General features: G+C 41.8%; 1 protein-coding gene across 1 annotated transcript; it reads left to right on the forward strand.

Annotated features, from left to right (window-relative positions):
- The first annotated feature begins 11,542 nt into the window (after nucleotides 1-11,542).
- Nucleotides 11,543-18,844, forward strand: INSIG2 (insulin induced gene 2). Its single transcript, XM_009887250.1, has 5 exons — nucleotides 11,543-11,883; nucleotides 14,778-14,902; nucleotides 17,092-17,258; nucleotides 17,697-17,796; nucleotides 18,292-18,844. The coding sequence occupies exons 1-5, from the start codon at nucleotides 11,640-11,642 to the stop codon at nucleotides 18,331-18,333; spliced, it is 678 nt and encodes a 225-aa protein (XP_009885552.1). The 5' UTR covers nucleotides 11,543-11,639; the 3' UTR covers nucleotides 18,334-18,844.
- The last annotated feature ends 611 nt before the right edge of the window (nucleotides 18,845-19,455 follow it).

Raw genomic sequence — 19,455 nt, forward strand, 5'->3', positions numbered from 1 at the left:
AGGTGCCAGTGCAGGGATTTCTGGCTGCTCTGCTGTAAAATAACCAGGAGGGGTCAAAAGAGTGTCATGAATATAGGGTGAGACCTGACAGCACTATGCCACTGTCTCCTTTGTCGAGAGTCTGATAGACCATTAATGTCATAGAATCATAGAATTGTCTAGGTTGGAAGGGACCTTTAATGTCATCGAGTCCAACCATCAACCTAACACTGCCAAACCACCGCTAAACCATGTCCCTCAGCACCGCATCTACGCGTCTTTTAAATACTTCCAAGGGATGGCGACTCCACCGCTTCCCTAGGCAGCCTGTTCCAATGTTTGATAACCCTTTCGGTGAAGAACTTTTTCCTAATATCCATCTTAAACCTCCCCTGGTGCAACTTGAGGCTATTTTCTCTTGTCCTCTTGCCTGTTACTGGGGAGAGTACTCACTACACCTCCTTTCAGGCAGCTGTAGAGAGGGATAAGGTCTCCCCTCAGCCTCCTTTTCTCCAGGCTGAACACCCCCAGTTCCCTCAGCTGCTCCTCATCAGACTTGTTCTCCAGACCCCTCACCAGCTCCGTTGCCCTTCTTTGGACACGCTCCAGCACCTCCCTCCCTGTCTTGTCATGAGGGACCCAAAACTGAACACAGTATTCAAGGTGGGGCCTCACTGGGGGGAAAATCACTTCCCAAGTCCTGCTCACCGCACAATATCAGGTGGGTTGTTTTATGGAATGAAATTGTGTACCTCTGTAGAGATTTGGAGACCAAGTGCCTCACTGGGGCTGTGTAATGCTGTTCTCAATGCCCAAGAGCGTCCCCTCCCGGCCCCAGCTGCAGCCTCGGGAAGGTGACTCACACGTGGCTCTCATGTCCCCAGCTCCATGAGGTGTCCTGGATGCCTTAAAGTGTTTCTAAGGTAGACCCTGAATCCTACGTTTAGGCGCCTGAATCACTTACTGACTGTCAAAAGCAGCTAAGGCTGATGGAACATATTTCATTAAAACTGTTTTTAATGGAAAATTGTGTTTCTGAGTGAGCTCTTGGTTCCTTTATTTTTGCATTTTGCACTGTGTGCTCTCTGAAGAAAAGGTCAAATTTGAGAGGAAGCTGCTGCAAGATGGAAATACTTGTTGGAAATGAGAACTTCTGCTATTTGAATTGTCGCTGTAAATTTGCAGATTTCCGTTGGCTAAGAGAAATGGACATTTTTCAAACTGCTGGGTAACGTGTCCTTCCCAGCAATGTCAATGCCAGCAGTGAGTGCTGTCTGACACAGTCACGCCAGAGACTCGTTGCAACAGAAACATTCCTCAGCACTGCCCCAGATAACCTGTGCTGTTGAATAAATTACACAGGATAACATCATTGTCTCCTTATTCTGAGGCCTAAAAGTTAGATGTCCGTGAAGTTGGGCATCTTTTCCATCTGCAACAGGTGAAGGAAAGAAGCAGCCTTCCCAGCAGACAATTTTTTAAACTTAAAATAGGTCTAACATCAAATGAGCAGAAGGATCTCTCCATATGTGCTATTTCTCTCTTCCACCTGTGCAGGAATCTGCTGCTCTCTCTAGACTGCAAACTGGTTCGCAGGCTGGATTGGTCGAGTGAATAGCAAAATAGGGTGGGGGTTATTGCCCTATCTCAAAATAAGTTAAAAATAGATGTTGACATTTTTGTTGGCATAAATATAAGGTCTGTATCTCTACGGATAAAATGCCAATTGAAATAAGTTCAGTCAACAGTATTGCCAAATACAATTGGCATTGCAATTGCTTGCTAATGACCTGGTGAGCCTTGGGATACAGGGTAGGAGCTTTGCAAATGCAGTTGCTAGGATCTTCTCTGTCCTTGTGCATCTGAGATGCCACAAATGGAATGAAAGAGAGAGAGGGAAAGGGAAGGAGGAAAGGAGAGAAAGAGAGAAAGAGAAGGAAAGCAAGATAGAAAGGAGTTGAGTGAGAAAGCAAAGAAAGAGAAAAGAAGCAGAAAGAGAAAAAAGAGAAAGCAAGAAAAAAGCAAGAGAATAATAGAGAAAGAGAAGGAAAGAAAGAAAGAGAGAGAGAGAAAGAGAGAGAGCAAGAGAGAGAGAAAGAGAAAGAGAAAGAGAAAGAGAAAGAGAAAGAGAAAGAGAAAGAGAACAAGAGAACAAGAGAACAAGAGAGAAGGAAAGAGAGAATAAGAGAGGAAAGAGAGGAAGAAAGGAAAAAGTGAAAGAGTGAAAGAAAGAAGGAAAGGGGGAAAGAAAGAAAGAGAAATAAAGAAAAAGAAAGAAAGAAAAAGAGGGAAGAGGGAACAATGGAACAAAAGAAAAGAGAGAAAGAGAGGAAGTAAGGAAGGAGGAAGGAAGGAAAGAAGGGAGGGAGGGAATCTGAATTTCATGGCTGCAGAGAAATTGTGAACCTCCGAACCTGAAATATATTAATAGAGAAACCACTTCCTTCAATCTTCAGTGACACATATATTTAAATTATTTCCAATTGAGTTCAGAAAATATTTTAACTTCTCGTGCAAGGCTGCTTTCCTTCTCAGGCACTGCAGTTTTTCTGTTTGCGTTTCTTACGCCATTCTTCTCATCCACTCAGCCGCCTATTTTTAGCTTGATTTGACATGAATTTCCTTCGTGCCCTTTTCGCATATACTTATTCATCTGCACTGACCTTATTTTGACTCTCAGCAAGTGACACACTTATGACACACGTGCACACACCTAGGACTGGAATGCATTCATATGCATTCTCCGTGTATCTTCAGGCTCCATACTGTCCTTTCTTCCCACCAGAATTTACCACTGAAAAAAATAAGCCCTGATGAAGCTCAGTGTCCCAGCTATTTAGTCTGTCCCTGAATCTAGATGTATGGCACTATAAAAATACATTAGGAAGCCTTTAATTTCTAAATCCCATATTTGGATGTATTCTAACATGACGATGATTACCTTGCATTTTCAATATCTTATTTAAATGTCACAGTCCTTCAGTACCACAGCTGTTTGCGGTTCTCTGGCGTGTGATGCAATGAGGTTATCTTGGTAAACTTCTGACTGGGCTGGACTCCATATCTCAGAAACCACGACTGTGGCTGGCAGCGTTTACTCCCGAGGTAACTATTCTAGCAAGTACTGAATGAGCATGGAAACTAGATCAGGGCCGAGCCACACTGGCACAGTGATATAGGGAAACTCATGCTGCATTTGTCTGAGCAGCACCTTTCAGTAAATAAATAAAGGACTTTAGCCTCTGGAGCTGACAACCCAGTATCTTTCGCAAGTGGCTAAATAAATAAACAAAAATATCTTTGATATCAGCCCTGGAATTGTGTGTCCTGTTGCTAACCTGAGATAAGCACAATCCCATTCCATGCGTAAGAACGCATGTGATCCAACGGGTTCTCATTGCTACTGTGTCTCCTCCCTTCCCTCTCTAAAATGCCAACCCTATTGGAAAATTAATTTTACAGAACTTATCCTCGGCACACTATGCTCTTGCCAAGATCCCAGACTCGTTCGCAGTACACTGCCGCTTTGTGCCTAACAAGCTTCCCATGTGTCGCAGGACTTGTCAGCCATGCCGATCTCTGCCTGCGACCCAGCTGCGTGCTAACTAGGATGGCCACTATGCCTTCTTTTGCAGGTAATAAAAAAGACAAGACAGCAGCCTCAGCTGGTGAAATAAAAGGTATTTGTGGAAAATGTGCGCAGTTCTATAATTCTTAATTTCTGAAGGCCTTCCAGAAGCCTTCTGTATGCAAGGAGAACTTCCAAAAAGGCTTTGAAGGAGATTTCTATTCCTGAAGAATATTTTGACAAAGAAAAGTCTATAATTTATAACACTTTTTTACAATCCTAGCTGGAGGACCCAAATAACAGCAGTACTTGATGTAGTTGTCTGGAACTTGGAACGAGGAAGGGACAGGCGTTGCTTGTTGTGAAACTGCTGTTGGTCATCAGCATCCTTCAGTGCAGTTCACACACGGGCTTCTTCAGAACTCCTGCTAATGGGATGCCACAGATATTCAGGATCTGAAGACTGTGCTTGAAGAGCTCTAGTGACACCTATTCATACACCTAACAGAAAGCAAACTTGGGCTAATCCCAGAGAACAAGACTCCAACCCAGATGGTCTCATACTGAATGCACTCTGTGGTTGCCCCACTGCTCCACAAAGTAAAGGCGTGCTTAGGGAAGGAACAATAACTTTGGCCTGATGTTGTCCTTATCTATACAAAATCCAGAAGCCCCACCAGGAATCAGCTTCAGACTTCTACAGAAGGCTTTTTCTCGTCATTAAGTATAGGCTTTTCCCAAGTTACACATGCATATAGTTCCAGAAACATCTGGTCATTTCATCATGGATCACCACAGAAAGACTCAGGTTAGGTCTGTCTACCTGCTTTCTTACTGTCTCTCTCTCTTTCTCATCCATCCATCCATCCATCCATCCATCCATCCATCCATCCATCATCTTCTCACCCTTCCTTTATTGTCCTGCTACGGACACACATTCAGCCAGGCAGACTGGCCTTGGCTCATGCAACCAGTGTACCAGGCAGCTATGAAGGCCTTTGAAAAATACAACTTTTAAAAAGTCACTGTTATGGACATGAAAACAATTCTACTTTTTCTATTGGTCTGTGGCTGCTCTAGGCTCTTCTGCTTTGTATGAACTTCACTCAGTTTTTCGTTGTCGGATTTACCATATCCAGAGCAATATAAATCCAGAATATTCTGTATTGTCTTGTTCTTCAGCCAGTGCAATCAAACAACTCTGCATTGCTTTCCAAAAAAGATGCTTCTCCCATAACATTTTATAGCAATCCCAGTCAAAGTTGGAGCAAGTGACATTTCTCTGCAGATCATATGTCTGTCTCCTTTGTCTGCAAAACTATTTGCTGATGTATTTATTTTGGCAATTTCCAATTCAGATAGGTTTTTGTATGCTTTTCCCTCATGCTCCTCCCATTTTTGTGCAACAGGACACTGTACCCTCCGGGACAACCAGATAGGTGTAAGGACCGACTCTTCAGCTGGTGTAAACTGACAATGACAATAAAGTTTTTGGAGTTGCAGTGATTTACACCAACACTGATTATTTATTTTCTCATATATTAGCCTTAATACTCCTCTACTAATATAGCTAATGTTTCTCATACGATCAGTTTCTTTTTTGTAGGAATTAAGATTTTATAATTTTATAGTACGAAACACAGCAGCAGAGTGGACTATCACTAATCCAAATTTATAGACAAATCATTACCTGACTATACATACACGTATCTAGAGAAGGAAAGATCCAGCAATCATTTGCACTCTTTATCTACTTCTTCCACACTTTTCCCTGTCCTCTAACTTTATGTTCTCAAAGTTTCTCCTTTCAGGCTTTGTGATGGTTCTGGTCTTTAAGGAACAAAGAGAAAGGGCACTTTGCTCTGCCTCAGATATAAGGTTGGCCAAAGGCGTTTATCTGACATTAGGGAAAGCTATTTTATTTGATTAAAAAAAACTTTTGTCTTTCTGGATCCAAAGTTTGGAGTTTGAGTACAGCAAAGTAACTACCTAAACCGCAGACAGGGCAAGCAGCTCAGTTGGAATTACTGAGAATAAAAAGATTTTGTTTCTGTGTGACGAAAACCAAAGTTGAATGATTTGAAAATTCATTTATTGCTCATCTAAACCACAATTGGTTTCTGCTGCTGTAAATCTCTCCCTTTTCTATTCTTAATATGTCTATTATAGACCCATATACTCTCCTCTGAGTTTATACGTGTTTGGTGACGCTGTTGTTCACAACATACCAGCACAAAGAAACCACAGTTATCACTAAAGATGCCACTGTAGTAAATACAGTTACAAATTCCATTCTATCCAACCATTATTCTGGGTACTGCAGTACGATCTGCACTGAATCACTGCAGACCTCGTAATATGGAAAGCTCTATCAAAGTTAGATAGTCTGCAATGAAATACTAAGCTTGGGGGAATGCAATGTGCAAATATTTTTAATAAATTGTATTCATTATCAGTGCAATGAGAAATGAAAAAGTTCATTAATAGACAAATAATAATGAATATAATGAATATGAGATAAATAAACGAACATAACAGCATTATCTCCTATACCCCTCCCCACATATATACAATAATTGTAATTTTTTTATTGTGATGCCTTTACTACTCGTTAAGACAGATTAAAGCAAAATGTTTTCTGCTTCACATTGTATGTTATCCCCGAGAGGCCAGGCTGGTGATGAAAATGCAGTTTCTGGAGTAATGAGCTGTGTCATTTTTGCCCCAATCAATAACACTAAGCAGATGTGAAAGTCCTTGCAGAATCAGGTGCTGTGGAGAGCCGGAGCCAGGCCAGCAGTTTGAGCCGGGAAACAGGTATTTCACCTTTCCCGTTGCTGTGACTGAAAGGTGCGACAGGGATGTTGCACAACCCACCTTGGCTGGAGGCATAAACACGGCACAAAAAGCCTAACAGCACATACGATGGTAGAACTGTCTCGGTTGGAAGGGACCTTTAAGGTCATCAAGTCCAACCGTTAACCTAACATTGCCAAAACCATCACTAAACCATGTCCCTCAGCACCACATCTACACATCTTTTAAATACCTCCAGGGATGGCGATTCCACCACTTTCCTGGGCAGCCTGTTCCAGTGGATGATGACCCTTTTGGTGAAGACATTTGTGCTAATACCCAGTCTAAACCTCCGCTGGCGCAACTTGAGGCCATTTCCTCTTGCCTGTTACTGGGGAGAAGAGACCGACCCCCACCTCACTACATCCTCCTTTCAGGCAGCTGTAGAGAGCGATAAGGTCTCCCCTCAGCCTCCTTTCCTCCAGGCTGAACACCCCCAGGTCCCTCAGCTGCTCCTCATCAGACTTGTTCTCCAGACCCCTCACCAGCTCCGTTGCCCTTCTCTGGACTCTCTCCGGCATCTCAATGTCTTTCTTGCAGTGAGGGGCCCAAAACTGAACACAGTGCTCGAGGTGGGGCCTCACCCGTGCCAAGTATATGCCTTTTCACTTTGGTAACCAGCTGCACAGACCGAGCAGCGCGCTGCGGGAGTTCCTGTGAGTTACCCCCTCTATTCTGCACGCACGGTGGCTTTTCACCACCACCTCCGAGCGCTGCTCGGCGCCGCCACCGGGTCTGGAGCAGAGGCGGCCGGGCCAAATGTAACTGTTTATTAGAATGTTTTAACATCTGCAAAACACACGCTGGTGCATTACAATTCATCCTTTTAATAAACGTTTGGTGAAAGTTTTCATACAACAGCTTTTTGTCTAATTTGAAATGAAAATAAGTCCCAGTATGTCAGAATTCTTCATGGAACGGAGAATTAATTTATCTGACCAACTGTAGACATCCGACAAGTGATAGGAAACAGCCTATGTCTGAGCGCGTTGTGGCTGTGTGGAGGTCTAAGCTTGTGCTTACATAAGGATTATCATGGAATCAAACTAAAGCAGTAAAAGTTGTTTACGTTAATGAGGAGAAAGATCATAAAACTGTTGTCAAAAAATAGATCATATAAATTCAATGATATATGGCAAAGCTAATTAAAAGTTCTCAATTGCAGTGTTATTGCAAGTCCCTCATAGTCAAGGATAAAAGGGCTGTTGTGGAGCGTGGGAGCGCTGACTCCACAAGATGACTCTACAAGCAATAAATGCATTTAACTGTCTGCAGCGTCTCTCAACACACAACAAGGGTGGTTGTTGTATTCGTGTCTGCTTGTGCATCCTCCTCTTTATGTCCCCGGGGGATCCGCCTCGCTTGGCCCCTGGAGAAAGGGGGTGGTGGTTTGCTTTTGGTGTTGCCTCGCAGGAGACAGATGGTTTCTTGTCGTTTCACCGTTTTTGCCATCTCCTGCGCGGTGTTGCTTAAATAAACCTTCTCTTTCTTGGCCCCCGCTGCACCGCCTTGTTCCTAATGCGTCTGTGTCGTGTCAGAAGCTGTGAGTCGCACACAGCAGAAGGCTCCTCGCGAGCGTGAAGAGAGCCCGGGAGCGCTCACAGGACGGCTCTCCTAATTAGAAGACAGTTAAGTGACTGAGTGTTTTGAAAGTGTCTAGGGTGATAATTTAGTTGTTAACTTTTTTTTTTTTTTTTTTTTTTTTTTTTTTTGCGCAATGCCAGACATCGTGTGGTTGCCTTGTGAAACGTATGTAACGCTCTCGCATGGTCTGTGAAAAAGCTTGGATTGAAGCCGTGTGCCGCCGCGGAGGGAAAGTGCAGCTGAGACATGGTGGCAATGCCAAGGCTGTAGCTTTCAGCGTGGCATTATAGTTTTGAATGTGCGTTCCCAAGAGATGAAGGCTCAGAAGTAGCATTGGTTCAGTACGTGAAGTGTTCCCATCTGAGTGCAAACCCTCAGTGAAACACAAGGCTTCAAAGGAGAGACAGTGCCTCATCTGTCTGCAGGCCCCCCAGGCCAGGAGAAGGAGGGGATGTCTTCTTTAGAGGTCTTAATTTCCATTTTCATGAAAGGTCATGACAGTAAATACCTTAGGTGTGCCTGAACATTGTGAAACCAGGCTGTCCGAGGCACTGAAGAATCCTTATGTGAGCATTGGTCACCGTGCTCCTTTCCCCCATTGCTCTGTTTGTGGCATGCCAGAAGGTCTCAGTGCCAATGAGTGGAGAAAATTTGGAAACCAGGATAAAACAAATAGGAACAATACATGTAGGGTGAGAAACCAGGACGGAAACTACCGCATCATGCTAATTTAGGACCTTGCATTGCTTGTAAAAAACGTTCACTGACGTGTACCCACCTGAGTGCCCTTGCTGTGCTCAGGCTGTTTACCTTGTACTAAAAATCTGTTGCTGGTGCCTTGAATGACTTGCAGCTGCAGTAGTTGTATAAAAGCAGTTAGCGATTTCCTTGCATTGCAAATTCCTGTTACATTTTGATAAGCCTTCACAATTATATATCATATATTTGCCAAATGACGTATTAAATAAATGGAAATTGGGTAAATACAGGTTTTATATTCTGAAATTGGTTTATGCCACAATAAAATTGGACTTCTATTTGATCATTAGCATTTCTAGGGGAAAAAAAAGTAATGTCTCATCATTGTTTACGTCATTATTGCCATGTGGGACAGTTGATGATTCTTAATTACTTAGGAGATGATTGTATTTGAAGAATTACAAGAAGCAGAGTCTTGTTAAAGGGAGATCTCATGAGATGGCATAAAATGGGGAAATGATGGCAGCAGGGAAATTATTAATAGATTTCATCAGACAGGGACTTGGGCTGATGTAGCTCAGTATTTTAGTTGATGACCTCAGTGCACAAAATGGGATGCAGTAATGATGTTTGCTGATGACCCAAAGTTGGGAGCTCTTTGCAGGGCCAAAGAGGACTGAGGTATCCTGCAGGAAAAATGGAGTGACGTTGAGTGTTAAAGTGACACATATGGGCTGAAGTGCAGCATGCAAGGTTTGGGACTGGTACCAAGGAACAAGGAGTTCAGTAACAGGAAAGAAGAGAGACTGGAATGTAGTAATGGGTCCCAGGATGTGAGCAACTGCTTTATGACAGCGGAAAAATAAATTGTGATCCTTTGTGTGCAACGGAAGAGATCATTTAAAGAGAGACGCAGAAGTGTGAACTTTCTTGTACAAGGCTGTGAGAGCTGAACCTGGGATCATATGCATCAGATCTGGTCATGCATTTCAAAAAAAAAAAAGGGACGTGTCAAAAGCTGTTGGGATGGTGGAGTAAGTGGAGAGTCAAGAGTTTAGGTTGTTTTCCTAGGCAAGCTGAAGTTAAGAAGGAACATAACAGTTTAAAAGACCCCATTAGGTACAGTATTCCTGTGGAGCTTGTAATTGGGATCTACAGTCTCCAGTGCCGTGTATTGAAAAGTCTCCTATAAATTCTGGGAATTCCTGTGATCACCTGGTAGGCAAAGCCCCCAGGAACAGGGGAGACTCTCAGCTGAAATTGTGATGTATTTGTGACTCCGTGCTTTCTTTCCCGGAGGCTAAATGTATTATCCAAGCTCCACTGCCATGCCATCCAGAGGAGCGGGGGAAAAAAAATCCGGAGCACCTCCTTTTTGCTTGAGGGAAGTGTGTTGCAGTGCCAGTGCCAGCCTTGATGCAGACACCTCTTCAGTGTGAGTCAGCACGCTGACTCAGAAGCCAGACACTGTGGTTGCCCTCTTTCCCCCCAAGACGTGTTCATGATTACAAATAACGTGGAGAATCGGCTGTGTAGAAGAGTATTCCTTATTCTTAGGAGGACTCTGCTGCCTCCCTGAACTGCCAGTGAGAAGTTACGTGTGATAAGAACTTTGTTTTTTTTCTTTTGTTTTGCCTCTTGGAACCTTTTTTCTGAGTGGTGGAGAATGTTGCGCCGTGGCATTAAGTCTTCTGCAGAGTTACCTGTAGTATCTTAACTAGCCTGGATGTATTTAACTTCCCTTTTGGCCTTCAGTCAGCAAAAGTGAACGCTGCATCCTCTGTCCTGTTGCGTCCTCTTCAGAGAGTTTCCTTGGGATCTGCTGAAGCCAGGGAGGAAGGGGGATGGATGCGCTGGTTTGGCTCCCCTTGTGCCTGCATGGCCATAAGTAAGAGTTAACAAAAGCCGCCACCAGTTGGCAGTTTCAAATTTAAAAACAATGTCAGGGCTTTTTTTCTTAAGTTCCAGGTGGCTAAGCTGTCGATCAAAATCGTTGTTATACATGAATGTGGCACTGAATCCATGTATAACAAGACTCTTGATGGACAGGTTTTTTTTAAAAAGAGTGATTGGGATGGGAACTCTGCCACTCCTGTAGTGCTGGCAGTTACTCATGTGGGATGCTACCTAGAGCACATGCAGGGGGAGCTCCTTTTCCCTTAACTCTCAGGTTCTTTTGTGCTTGATTACAATTACGGTTTATAATAATGTATGGCGGTTTTCACCAAAAGTGTGTTACTTCAGTAAATTTTTCTCTGTTTTGAGATTACTTCTTTGGTTTGCTGAGTTGTTTGCTCTTATCTGGGGTTACGAAAATGGATGCACTGCGGGATTGCTGAAATTTTGACTCCATCCTGAAAAATATTTCTCAGATTTCACTTTCCAGTTGAGAAATGTTTTCTGGCGTCTCTTCAGGAAGAGAGATCTGTGAACCTCTGTGGCTGACTTGAAACTAAGGGCTGTGTTTACTTGCTTCAGAGTTACACAATATCCAGTTGTTGCTTAAAGGAGGGGACAAAACCGATTTATTGTTACTGCTAAGCAAGCCTTTCTTCCATCTGATATCGGTTTCATTTCTTCACCTGTTCTCTGTGGTTTCGCATTCTTAGCTGTTCCATCCCACGTTTCCTCCTCCCATGTCTCCTAGTAGGCAAAGCTGTTTGTAAAACCTGTTTTCTTTGTAAGGCATTTTTGCAGCTGTGGTTGGTTCTGCTCTCAAATGACTAACTGCCTCCTAAGAAAATTCAGAAAAATATAATAGCCACGTTTTTTTAACCCAAACTCCAATTTATTTAAGGGAAATATCTTTAATGTTTCTTATGCCTGCATTTTTCACACTTTTTTATTATTTTTCAGGGTTTGGGTATCTCCTAATTGAGGAGAGTCAAAATACTGATTGCAAGTGAATCCTCCTCAGTCAGCCTGTTGGATGTCTCTGAGAACATAAGAAGTCATGGCAGAAAATGATGCGACGCCAACCTTACCAAAAAAGTGTGGCCCTTATATTTCATCTGTAACCAGTCGTGGCATGAATTTGGTAATTCGTGGTATAGTGCTGTTTTTTATTGGCGTATTTCTTGCATTAGTATTAAACTTGCTTCAGATCCAGAGAAACGTTACTCTCTTCCCCCCTGATGTGATCACAAGCATCTTCTCCTCAGCTTGGTGGGTACCACCTTGCTGTGGCACAGCATCAGGTAAGTTCAGTTGTGTACGTGTGCCTGGCGTGGAGATGAAAGGGTGGATAGGTAGTTACATAGTTACAAAAAAACTATATAAACAATGTTGAAGACAAAAATTTCTCTTCCAGCATCACTGCCCTTTTTGAGGTTTTACCATCCTTCTGATCTCCCCACGCGTACATAAATACACATGCATGTGTCCAGAAGCTGTTGTTCTGCTAACTTGTTGTATTGTAATGTTGTGAGCAGAACATAACCTTTGAAGAGACTTTAGAAGGTGGTGGCAGTTGTAACCTTGAGGCTGGATTACAGGAGTATGCTCTACAGGCAGCCCTTGAATGTACCCTGGAAATCCCAGACGGTGCAGCATGCAGTACCTTGTTTGGAGTGCAGCAGATCCCTCTGAGTAATGCTTCCTTTTGTGGTCCAGCTTTCCATTTGTTCCTCATTCCAGTTCGAGGTATCGCTTTAGCTCCCTAAAGCTGGGAGAGCTGACTGTGTCTCAGAGAAGTGAGGCCAGGCACGCAGTTTGCAGTTGTAGAGGTGCATTGCAGAACAGAGCACCTCAGATTCATGTGTCAAGTCGGATGACGTGAATATGCTCCATTTCTCCCATGACCATGTAGGGAGTTGAGGCTTTTGCGTGTTTAGCTAGTTTAAGTGAGATGTCTGCTGTAAATAGTAAGAAGTATCCCTTTTTCCTCTTCTTTCATCTTCAAGTATCAAGGCGTATTCCATGTTACAAGTCTGATGGAATTTGGCTTTCTGCTTGGCTGTGAAGATCACTGATCCCATGGGTCAGTTTTACGCTTTCTAAGGGAATATTCTTAGCAGCCAGTACGGGAGGATTCTACTTTAGCGAACCTTTACAGTAAAGGCAGTATCTTCCTAGAGGTCAGTTTTAAAAAGATTGAGAAGCCCACACTTCTGGGTATTAATATGAGTCAATAAACTAGCTTTTGGTTGGCATCACTGTTTTGCTAATGATAATATTTAAGTCTGTTTTTTTCCTAGTCGTCTAATTGCTTTCTTGCTGAAACACTACACCCCAGATGTCATAGAGGAGCTTGATTTGAAAGGAAACACTCCAAATATCTCTATGAATATGTCAGTTTTGTTCTCCTGTGGAAATGTGTTTGGCACGTTATGGTGTCAGTTACGTACTTGCTTTATCTGCTAGTTGTCTTAGTCCTCTTTCTGTTGTCTTGCTGAGACTGTTGGTTAGTTTTTTGGTTTGTATCCTGCATTTGCTGCATTTTTCTTTTATACATTAAACTGATTGTCTTGACAAACATTTCTGGTAAAGGGTCAATCTTTTATATATGGAGTAGTGGGGGTTGAAATGACAATCCCAACTTGCAGCAGCAGTGCATAAGGTTTGCAATGTTCACTGTAATGTTTGCACTGTCAGCTGTTTGCATCAGGCTGCACCTTATGCTCTCTTGGGTCATCTGAGAACACTGCAGTTGCGTATGGGGAAGTCGTGAAGTCTAGATCTTGCCGTCATCTCACAAGAAACTTGTGGGCCTTTCTGGTTCTGATGGGTTGGTGGTTTTGATGGAAGGACTAGATGTGGCTGGTAAAATGTAGTCAACCACCCGCTAGACATTTGCATTACTTGATTTGAAACCATGATTTAAAGGCATTACTGCCTTAATTGGCTTTTCCCAGCAGCGGTGACCTCTGTTGAGGTGTTCCCAGTTCTTTCTTTTTTGTTATCAGTCTTTTCTTCTCCATTTTCTTTCCTTATCTTCTCTGCTAGCATGCATACAGCGAACCTTTATGGTAAATGATGATAATTCACCCATTTTCTTACCATTTGTACTTGCACAGCCTTCCTGGAATTGACATGAACATTTCTCTGTAGTATGGTTTATTGTTGTGAACAGAATAAAAGTATTTTGCATATTTATAATCAGTGGTGATCAAGGCTGCTTTCAGAAAAGTCCTTTCATCCATCACCGTTACTAGTCATCAGTTTGGCCCAGTGCCTTTAGCAAGAAAACTGTTCAGGGAGGTGGTTGTTTTGTTTTGTTGTTTTTTTTTTTCTCTCCAGCTTTGCTGGTGATTTATTTTCTCGAATCCTGGAGATCAGTTTCCTCTCTGGCAGAATAGAGAGCATTTGCCATAACAGACCTCCAGCAGCATGCCAGACTGAGGGCACTGGAGTCCGTACCGATGACTCAGGCTCTGCCCCCCTGCTGCAGCACCAGTGTTATTCCTCAGCCGTGTTGGTAACAGTCTTTTCAGCTGCAATTGCAGCAGAGAACACATTTATGAAGAAATGTTCAAAGAGCATAGCAGTTCCCTGGGGTTGAAAGTCCTGTTTGCTTTCTGTATTCGACAGCTACCGTAGGCTCTTGGCTTTCCCTCTTCTGTTTGAGCTTTTGTAGTAGCACTGAAGAAGGGAAAAACATTACCCTAACAAACTGCTTGTAACAACGACAAAGGAAGACACAAAATATTGATGTTATAAACCACACTCTGCCCTTACTGTGGTGTGTTTGTTTTGCAGTTATTTAAACATGTATGTTTGATATGTGGGATTTTCAAAAGTCCAGCCTGCAAGCTATTACTGCTCTGTTTGAACTACAATGTCAGACTGCAGATTTTGGTAGGGTGGAGAGCTCTTTCATCCTCTGCCCCTAGTTCAAATTGTCTCTGGTTCGCTACTTCTGCTACATCACTGCTGCAGTGGTTGACAATTCTGCTGAAGTCTTACAGGGCTTTTAAAACTAATGAAATTGTTTGAAATTCCTCTTCTTTTACAATGCATGTTTTGTACTGTTTATCATTAAAAGATCTGTTTTGGTAGTCACAATAATTGTCAAAGTCTAGATAGTCATTATTTTAGTTAAATATTGGCAGTGTTTTAACTTATGGGCATTTTTTCTTTCCTGTTTCCACAGCTGTGATTGGGTTATTGTACCCATGCATGGACAGACATCTGGGAGAGCCACATAAATTTAAGAGAGAATGGTCCAGTGTAATGCGATGTGTAGCAGTCTTTGTGGGAATAAATCATGCCAGCGCTGTATCCTATATTCTAATGAAATTGGTGGTAACAAATGGGTTTCCACTAAAACAAAGCTCACATAGTCAGGCACGGTGAATTGTTGTTAAAGATATAACATGCAGCATTTTTGCAAGGGAAATGCAGAATATTTTGTTTTTATTTATTTTATTTTATTTGAATAATTAAAGTAAATGCGGGGAAATATTTCTGTGGTAGGTATTACAGAAAAGCGCTTTAAGACATTCCAAGGGTTGGTGTCCTTTTAACACCATAGCGAGAGGCTGAAGCCCAGTACTGAGGTCATCAGTGAAGCGCATGCACTTTGCAAAGAATGAGGAAAACTCAGGACCAGATAATACCCAGGACTACACAAAGCAAGTAGGCATTGTTACCCCATTCTGCAAATGATCCCTTGATGCTGTAGTAGTTGCCATTCCTGTGGTCATTCAGTAAGAGCAATTACAAGTCAGTCAGCCAGCATGTTGCAGTGCATTATACTCCTAATTTTGTAGCTATTCAGATACATCCTTGCACAAGTGTGGTCAAAATTGGCGTCCCTTCCCTCTGAAGCAGCTGGGGACCTACTGGGTGACAGGGTGCTTTTCACGTGGACTGACACACCTTACTGGCAGAGCCGTGAATCTTAGTGGTTTTGTGTAGTCATGCCTAGTGCCTCCTCTGTCAGGTAAAACCAGGTTCTGTCTGTGAAAATTGGGTTCTTGTAAACTAATTAAATACAAAGTTGATCATCTCTGGAACTCTCATCCCCTTCAGTGTCATCTCCAATACGGTTTGCAGAAACCATGCTAAGAAGTTCTGATTGCCTGCTACTAAATCTCCTCATTTCCAGGAAAAGGGGGCAAGTTAAGCGAAAGATGGGAGAACTGGCTGAACTCTTAACTGTGGTGGCTTGGCCCTGGGATGGGTTTTGTTGTTGTTTGGTTTTGTTCCCACCAGCCATCCCATCCAGTATGGCCGGATGAGCTGGAGCTGCCAAAGCTCAGAGTCATTCCTACTGTCCCTCACAAACCTTGCTCTCCCTGACGATGATCCATTAGTCTGGTCCCATGTTCCCGCGGACCTGGACTGTCCCTGTTGTGTGAGCACATGCAACTTCGCTGCTTTTAAGAAATATGAGAGAATTGACACCTCTCTCTGCATGGGTCAGATTATTTACAGCAAACCTTCTCGCAGTTTTCTAACAGCTGTTACACATATTCCAGGACATCATTAATGTACCGTCTGTATTTCCTCTTTGACAGCTCTCCAGACTGCTTTCTTTTCAGCTTTTGACCAGTTCTACACATTACCATGTTTGGTGTGATTTTTGGTATTGTTTGGCATTTTTTCTGATGCTATTGATTTTTATCCTATAATTATTTATTTCAGTTGAACTTCTGTCTCATTTCCTTTAGGTCTCTCTCCAGGTCTTTGTGAGAAAACAGGGCAGTATTTTTATGTTGTCATCCCATAAATTTGCTTTCAGGCTTATGAAACTTGACAGCCTCCTTTATAATAATAATCTGTTTTGGGCAGGAGTAGTGAGCATGAGTTAGCATTTCCAAAACACTTATGAAGAATGCGAAACACTACAAAGATACCTGGAGTGACTTCACACTTTTATCACAGGGGTTGACAAAAACTGATTTTCAAGGTTGATTTATTGGAATACTTTCACAGTAATATTATTTACATTTTGTTTTCTATAAAACATTAACGTTTTTAATGTTTAGCGGAACGTAAACTAGGATGTAAATTAAACAAAATTGCAATTAAGGGAGACTAATACCTTATTTCAGTAAATCCTTGTCATTTAGAGGAGTCTAATGCTAGATTTAAGATTTTCTGCTTAGTGTAATAAAGGACCAGGTAAGGATGAGATGTCCTTACTCTGAGCAGTAACACGTGCGTTGTATGTGCGTATAAAATGCCTGCATTATCTGGTAGGTGTATTGTCCCTTTGCTCTTATACAGTGCTAAGACCCTAAAAATGTGAAGAAGGGTCATAAGTTTTTAGTTTCCTGATGTACTGGCAACACAAGGCTTCTTTCCTTGTACCTGATAGCTGTGTGATAGCTGATACAGCTATGGCCATATTTTTTAATGGAATTTTTTTCTGTTGTGCCAAAATATGATAAACAGAATGAAGAAAACTGCTTTACACTTGTATATGGTATTTCCACGCTTATCCTTAACAGTCAACACAGAAAGTGGATTTTGCCAACAATATCCAGCTGTCTCTCACATTAGCAGCTCTGTCAATTGGACTGTGGTGGACGTTTGATAGATCACGCAGTGGCTTTGGTCTTGGAGTAGGAATTGCTTTCCTGGCCACATTGGTGTCACAACTTCTGGTCTACAATGGAGTTTATCAGTAAGTATTTATTCCTTTAAGGTTAAATTTATTGCTTTACGGTCTCCTGAAGTTATAACATGAAATCAGAATAACCGAAAGGGCAGAATTTGATGTGATTTCTGAAGCTGCCAGCACTTAATTTTAAGCGTAACATAAATTGGACTGTTTATGAAAGCTTTTATGTGTTTGTAAGTGGGACTTTTATTTGGAAGTTACTTATTTCAATAAAATTGTTATGCTATCAACAATGTAATGTGTTTTTTTTTAGTTGAACAAATGGGATTATAATGAATAAGAAGCTTTCTTTGTTATTTTTAGCAAGTAATTACATTTCAATACTACATGTCTTTTTCAGTTGAAATGTCCTAATATTTAAATTTGTGGATTTGTCTCATGTGATTGGAGCACTCTATGTATTCCACAATGTTGAGCTCAAAAAAGCGTGTTCTTTTCCAGATATACGTCTCCAGATTTCCTTTATGTTCGTTCCTGGTTACCATGTATATTTTTTGCTGGTGGAATAACTATGGGCAATATCGGCAGGCAGCTGGCAATGGTAAGTTTGGAGGGGGGTCAATTGCCTTCTAGTAAAAGTTTTAATCTACATATCATTCCTTCCTTCATATCTACCAACCAGCTACTTGACTTGTGGATGTGGGATAGAGTAGAAATCATTAATCATTGCTTTTTTATGAAGTTAGTGAGCCATTAGTACCATTATTCAGAGCACAGCCCATGATTTTGCTCTTCTCCTGGTCTGGACACTCTCAGTTGCACACTTCTAGTCCTTTCAGGACCAGGAGCTAAATAAGAGTTTCCATGTTTTGGGAGAAGTCAGGCCATCCCCTAAGTCTGAACTGCTCTTTCTGCTGCTGAATGAAACAGAAATTGCAGCAAACAGTGTGTGCTTGGGGAGACAAAACTTACCTGTTTGGTGTGCAAGCTAAGCTATTTTATCACCCATTTTGTAGAAAAAAATCCCCCTCATAGCAGTCTTTTTCATTAGTTATGTAAATTAATATTATTAATTTTGTCAATTTCTGTTTTTCAGTATGAATGCAAAGTCATTGCAGAGAAGTCTCACGAGGACTGAGGAGAATCAATGTGCACCTTTTAAACAGGAAAATATCTGACAAATGACTGTTGGAAGAGCATAAGGAACACTTGACTATGAAATTGCCAAAATGCAATTTTTTTTTCCCTTGAGTGGTATACATTACTGCAATCTGTGATTGCTGCTTCTATAGAAACCTTGATGTCTGATTTTGATTACTGTGAAGTTACAATAGTATGCAATACATTTGACAATATTGGTTCAATTATAGGATTCTTTTTTCCAAATCTAAACTGTTTACCATAAATTCTTGTCTGTCCACAATGTTGCAGTGCCAAACTGAACCTTTGCACTATGTTTCTGTAGCTGAAACTTCTGCTTCACTTTATCTTGAAAGTTCTGAGGAGTTTGTTCTTAATAGCTCAGTGAAAGACAGGGGATCTAAACTTAGGAATAAAGATCTCTCTTTCCATGATGATTGCCCGTATTTATGAAATTAGTGGATTACAGGGGAGCTTTGATGCAATAAGTAACTGGTTTCTGCCTGTTACCACACTGTATCGTTCTTCTTACATCACAGGTGAGGAAACTTAATATGGATTGTATGGATTATTGCTGTAGCATTTCATTTGGCTGTGGTACATGCCCAGTATGACAGAATACACAAATGGAAACCGAGGCTGGAAATTGTTTGCAGTTTTTTTGGCTAGTACAACCAGTATACATGTTTGTATATGAATTTATGTAGACCCATCATCATCAGATGTGGACAGATTCTGAAACTACTTGTTGTGTTGAGTAAAGGGATACAATTCGGGTCATTCTTGTACAGTCTCTTAAGCTGACTTGTGTTGATCCCTTATTAAAAAAAGGTAAATCTTAGGGAGTTTTTATTGCGAAACTTAATTCTGCTGAACTAAATCAGCGACTACCATATAGTGTCATAAAACTCTCAATTACCAATGTTACTCTTGGTAGTTCTTGTCTACTACCTGCTCTGGTCACAGGGATCAGCAGAAGGAGACAAGGCTGTATTTTAGGTACTGATGTAGCCGTTACGGCTGTGACTATGGTCCAGGCAACCATAAATGCATTTGTTCTTATAGCAGTTTTCTGAGGCAGAGAAATGCTGTTACCCCTGTTTTACAGGTGCCTGTACAT

Source organism: Charadrius vociferus, unplaced genomic scaffold (genome assembly GCF_000708025.1).
Source record: "Charadrius vociferus isolate BGI_N301 unplaced genomic scaffold, ASM70802v2 scaffold385, whole genome shotgun sequence".
In the NCBI taxonomy this organism is placed as follows: domain Eukaryota; kingdom Metazoa; phylum Chordata; class Aves; order Charadriiformes; family Charadriidae; genus Charadrius; species Charadrius vociferus.

What these genes read in the sequence shown, in the direction of transcription:
- INSIG2 (XM_009887250.1), top strand. Translation starts at nt 11,640, where the DNA reads ATGGCAGAAAATGATGCGACGCCAACCTTACCAAAAAAGTGTGGCCCT. An exon ending in TTGCTGTGGCACAGCATCAG is followed by an intron (nt 11,884 to 14,777) that starts GTAAGTTCAGTT and finishes CTGTTTCCACAG; the next exon opens with CTGTGATTGGGTTATTGTAC. An exon ending in GAATAAATCATGCCAGCGCT is followed by an intron (nt 14,903 to 17,091) that starts GTATCCTATATT and finishes CAGTCAACACAG; the next exon opens with AAAGTGGATTTTGCCAACAA.